This window comes from Cryptococcus neoformans, chromosome 6 (genome assembly GCF_000149385.1).
Source record: "Cryptococcus neoformans var. neoformans B-3501A chromosome 6, whole genome shotgun sequence".
NCBI classification, from domain to species: domain Eukaryota; kingdom Fungi; phylum Basidiomycota; class Tremellomycetes; order Tremellales; family Cryptococcaceae; genus Cryptococcus; species Cryptococcus deneoformans.
Window position 1 is genome coordinate 195,001 of NC_009182.1, and position 5,000 is coordinate 200,000.

The 5,000-nt window shown below is 47.8% G+C and overlaps 3 protein-coding genes across 3 annotated transcripts in view; 2 read left to right on the top strand and 1 right to left on the bottom strand.

Annotated features, from left to right (window-relative positions):
• The window catches only part of CNBF0610 (hypothetical protein), a gene marked incomplete at both ends in the record, with an annotated part of 3,183 nt that extends 2,175 nt beyond the window's left edge, over positions 1-1,008 (top strand). The window contains 7 exons of the mRNA XM_769803.1: positions 1-13; positions 78-233; positions 285-409; positions 478-496; positions 566-741; positions 803-919; positions 975-1,008. The exon at positions 1-13 is cut by the window's left edge and continues 22 nt beyond it. Of these exons, the coding sequence (XP_774896.1) occupies positions 1-13; positions 78-233; positions 285-409; positions 478-496; positions 566-741; positions 803-919; positions 975-1,008 (640 nt within the window). The remainder of the gene's footprint in view (positions 14-77; positions 234-284; positions 410-477; positions 497-565; positions 742-802; positions 920-974) is intronic.
• Positions 1,009-1,295: 287 nt separating this feature from the next.
• On the bottom strand, positions 1,296-3,083 carry CNBF0620 (hypothetical protein; the record flags this gene model as incomplete). The annotated part of the gene is made up of 9 exons (XM_769804.1): positions 1,296-1,466; positions 1,533-1,921; positions 1,976-2,053; positions 2,103-2,185; positions 2,233-2,240; positions 2,286-2,426; positions 2,484-2,635; positions 2,685-2,783; positions 3,011-3,083. The coding sequence occupies 9 exons, from the start codon at positions 3,081-3,083 to the stop codon at positions 1,296-1,298; spliced, it is 1,194 nt and encodes a 397-aa protein (XP_774897.1).
• Positions 3,084-3,755: 672 nt separating this feature from the next.
• CNBF0630 (hypothetical protein) overlaps positions 3,756-5,000 on the top strand; it is a gene marked incomplete at both ends in the record, with an annotated part of 1,502 nt that continues 257 nt past the window's right edge. Inside the window, 4 exons of the mRNA XM_769805.1 lie at positions 3,756-3,846; positions 3,915-4,086; positions 4,129-4,831; positions 4,901-5,000. The exon at positions 4,901-5,000 is cut by the window's right edge and continues 257 nt beyond it. Coding sequence (XP_774898.1) covers positions 3,756-3,846; positions 3,915-4,086; positions 4,129-4,831; positions 4,901-5,000 — 1,066 coding nt within the window. The remainder of the gene's footprint in view (positions 3,847-3,914; positions 4,087-4,128; positions 4,832-4,900) is intronic.

Consider the following 5,000-nt stretch of genomic DNA (forward strand, 5'->3'; position numbering starts at 1 on the left):
GGTCCCAGATAAGGTGCGTTTTGACGAGGTGATCCCATACATACCTGTACAACGGATCACTGAGTTCAATTCCATAGACCGCCGGCGAGTTCCTTCACGGCTTCGCCAAAGATCCCGACCATACCCTTCACCAAGAAGAATATCGAGAATATTGGGGTGCATGGGACTTCCCCACCGATTTCCCTGACGGTGTGAACTACACGATCGGCACCAGTGACCCTTCGAAGGACTGGGTAAATGCTGCTCTAATGACGCACCTTTGCATTGCTGACGATTTAATACAGAACTACGTGCATTACAGCCGATATGGAGGCTCGTTTACCCGACCGGAGTATGTATTGGATAACGTCAATGCCTGGACTGTCAACTGGGTACCCGAAGGTGGGCTGGATGTCAGTGGGAAGACTGCGTAAGTTTGGTTGCAACTTCTTGCAAGTGTCCGATACTGTACTGACACTTGACCGCTTTTGGCTGCAGTGCTCTTACTGTCCAACTCGTATGTTCTTTACAGCTTTTTTCATCTTATACTGACCCTCGCTAATTTCTGTGTATTTTCTTCCTTTAGGCTGGCGCACGAACTGCTTCCGGTAATCTTGACTTACCCGAGCCGACTTCCAACTATTCCAATGTCGATTACACTGTCAACGTGAACGGTAACCCTCTCACTTGGACCATCCTTTACAATCAGTCTTCATCTTGCTCAGATAGGAGTGGCATTGCTTGTTACAATTTGAGGAACGTGTAAGTCCCGCATATTTTTTCGTAACGATTTTTTCAAGTCAGACGTTGAAACTTGCGGCAGGTTCACGTTCCCTGGAGAATGGCTGAAGAACGATACCAACAACGTGTTCGAGTTTGCTCTGCCTTACAATGCTAGCGGTGGGGATGTGAACTTCAGGAATTACTCGATTTCTGTTTTGTGAGTCTCTTTACAACCCTCTAGTTTGCATGGGGATGCTTATATGTCGCTACAGGTATGACGCTATCCGGCTTGAGCTCTCCGATTAGATGCCAAATTTGAGCGTGAAAAGGGCTTTTGTACATATGTAAAAAAGGATACTTTTCTGTATCATCAAATGTCAGGGAAAAAGAAATTGGAAGAAGTTTGAACATTGTGTAAGAGCTTTATAATGAGGTATTTTGTCATGCAGAAAAGGTTTTCCATTACTTCAAACAATACATCCAAATTACTTTATCTTCCGAGGTAAGAATGAATCACACGCGAGGCCTGTATGACAACGTCCTTTCAACGGAATAAAGGATCCCCTTTCTTAACATGGCACCCCGAGTCGCCCTTAGATGTTCGCTTTGAAAACGTAGGCATCTTCATGCACAGGCGTGAGCTTGTCGTGGAGCAACTCGGCAAGGGATCGGTATTCTTCATCAGAGTCGACATGGGTAAAATGGACGTGCTGCCATGTTATACCGGCGGCAGCTTCATCTCTACGTCGCTGTCGCTGCTCGTTCTTTTATTTTATCCTGGCGTTAATAATGGTGACATGATAAAAAACCATTGGCGGGAGAGAGCTTACCTCTATTCTAGATTTTTCTCTACCAGCCTCATCGTAGTTCTGACCCCTGATCCCTTTTGCGACCTTGTCCCAAAGCTTTCTACTCTCCCACTCGCCCTGCTCTTCTATGGGCTTAACGGTGACCTCCTCCTTCGCCTCGTTCGTATCCAAGAACAAAGGCCCACTCTTCTTCCCGACATATGAGTTACCTGTCCACTGGCCCTCGTAAGATTGCAGAGTTTTACCAGACTTGGTGATTGTCGCTTTGAACGAATGGGCTTTACCGGAGAAGTAGCCTTTGCCCTTGTAGTCAATCTGAGTGGTGTAACCAGTGCTGGATTGGATAGCGTTGGTTTCGGTCAGCTCGATGTACGGGCTACCCCAGATGATGCCCTCAATCCGAAGCTTGGCTATGTAGAGTATTATTAGTGAATGAAGCACAAAAGATGGAGAAAAAGACGTACGGAGAGTGATCAAATACTTTTCCTCGGCATGACCGTTCTTTGGCTTGACGGTAAGGATGGCATGACCGGATTGCTTGACTAGACGCGGATCAACAAAGTTGTGGTGAAGGGATGAGAGATAACTTACCGTTGATGGCTGTACCAGTGAAGGAAGTCTTTTGACCAGAATGACCTTGGAGCTTGACCCCAGCTTTGGCGTTTTCGATGTAGCTACGTGAACGTTAGTCCGGCCCGGCGTTATAATTCGCACAACGCACTAAGCAGTCTACGCGTCGTCAGCTTCGAGCTGATGGTACAACAAATCACTCACGATAGGAGGGTGGTGGGACACTTGCTCTACGACCAACTTGGTCTCTCCCCTTCCATCCTGGTCAGGCCATACACCGTAGAAAAGCTCTCCAAGGACGGGGTTCAAAGGCTTCTTTTCGGAACCCATCTTCTCGTTACGGGTCTTTACTAGATGTCAGCCAATTGACATCATCAATTAGTCCCAAAAGAGATGACTTGCAGTGTACTGAGCCTTGAGCGTGCCAATGAACCACCTAAGCACCCTCTCTGCACGCTCAAACTCATCCTTGCCCTCAGAGATACTGGCAAATGCCGTAGGGTGCTCGCACCAGTAAGCGGGGAATTCAGTAAGAGAAGTTGGAGAGAGGATGACTTTCCGGGGAGTCAGTGGTATTGCCGTAATAGGTTAGATGTTACTTACAAGGGGGAGCAGTCATCGAGCTGAGATCGCCCGTCATACGGGCAAGACTCTTGATGAAACTGGCCCATCCTGCCTTTTGCTCATCCGGTACGTCGGCGCCTGGCATGGGGATTAGCGGAAGCTTGGCATGAACAGGGGAGCGGAACGAGATATAGAATGAGCGGTGTCACAAAAAATTGAACCCGAAAGACAAAGTGCCCCGTGAGATTAGACAAGTTGATAAAGATGGTGTTCGCCTGAAATAAACGAGGCGGGCTATATAGGGGGCGACGCGGTCTCACATTCTCGCTTCTTTAAATTGATAACGCCGCCGAAACATGGCTTACCTTCTGGCTTGTTTTCTTCAAGGGCGGATTTGATGGAAGTAGAGGAAGGGCGACGAGAGGGGCGCGCTGACATTGCGAGATGTGTAATGTCGATAAGAGGATGTTGTTAATGCAGTTGATGGACGATAATCTAATCATCAGCTGGAATTCTCGACGAACGCCGAAAGGATGCTTGACAGCATGTACGGCCGCGGAAAGGAGGGGAGGCGATGACGCGCAAGTCGCAAGGTGGTAGCGTGGATGAAGGCCCCCAAAAATCACCATTCTGCGGCGATGTCCGTACGGAGATCCAGCCGATCTAGTTTTATTATTTATGCCAAATGCCGACAACCGGATCGAACTTGCTTCTTGACCGCAGACTATTACAGTACAGCCGGAGAACATGATAACTGTCTCTCGCCGGTATGAAATCTTGGGGTATAATTAATGCATCAGTGCGACCAACCCGTAATGAGATTCTGGCAGATTCAACATCTGCGCGCGAGTCAGCAGTCATTATGTGTTGCAATGGAGTTAGAATTCATGCTATAAACCTGACAAGTCGATGAGATGTGCCTCCCTCCGAATTCCGGCATCGCCTCCACTTCGGCGGGAAATCCTCCTCCACTTTCCACGTCGTGGTTTTTTCTTCTGTCGGCTACGTGATTAAACGGGTCTATTTCAAGATATATTCGACACAGAAACAACAAACTCATCTCGTTCACAGTAGTGATACCACTCAAAGGCTACTGTCATGCCTGGTGCCATGTCGTTAGCTGACCTTCCATGCGAAATCATTCGTATGGTCGCCAGAACCATCTACGATCCTCTCAAAATAACTCAAAAAGACCGCCTCAGTGAGTCGTACGCATTAGATGCCAAGCTTACTCTTCCACGCTAGCCTGGGGCATATTCTCTACTGTAGATATGGATCGGGATCGACAGAACAGTCTTAATGCCTTGATAGCGCTTGGTATGACTTGCCGAAAGATCCGCCGAGAGGTCAAGGGCATTTTATTTACTTGCGTACGGGTCCATGATCAGGATAAGGGTGTCGAATTGATCGAACACAGAGATACTTGGGGTATATATGTCAGGTAAGTCCAACTAGAGCGCTACCCTGTGCTAACTCGATCTAGGAGCATCATTATCGACCTTTCAATATTCGACAATACTTCTGACCAATTCATCAAACAAAACAAAATGGTCGGGACCGTTCGGCCTAGGTCATGCTGGTCTGAATCGACGTTCTTAGAGACCCTTATCAATTCTCTTCCACAGCTCGAGCATTTATGCTTCTTTGCGGATGTATCCGACGAACCCACGCTTGTCCTGCTCTTCTCCAAACTGATCCCAACCCCGCCATCTTACATCTCCCCCCCAACGCCAACTTCCCTCGACTCACCAACTTCTCACCTCCACCATGCTCCTACAAAACACATCCACAAACCATTCGCCCAACGTCTCAGATCATTCAGCTGGAGACTCCGAGCACCCCCGCCCAGTTCATTCCGTGAATTCGCTCGTTCATCTACATTCGTATCCATCCACCACCTCATACGACATACACCCAACCTCGACTTTCTCGTCCTTGATGCAGATATGGACTATACAGCCAGTCCAGATATACTGGCTGTCCTTGAACAGATGGCACAGCGGGATAAATGGGCGGAGAGTAAGCCACCAAAGTTGAGTTTGATGCTTTGCGGACCGATCCTTGGTTGGGGAGATTTATTCTTGCAAGATCTGGTGAAGGTTTATAGCAACATCAAAGAATTGTTCATTGATAGGCCATTGACTTCTCCATTGGTATTGGATCAAGTGGGTGCTCCCGATTTCCTGGTACGTCGGCGATCTTCAATGTACAGTACTTTGATTTTGTTTTGCTTATGCGAGCATTTTCTTCGATAGGTTGGAGACCTCTTACCTCTTGCTCACCTCCCTCATCTCCAAACCCTCCAAATTGGAAGTTATCAAATACCCTCTGGCAATAAACAACAGCATATCTTGC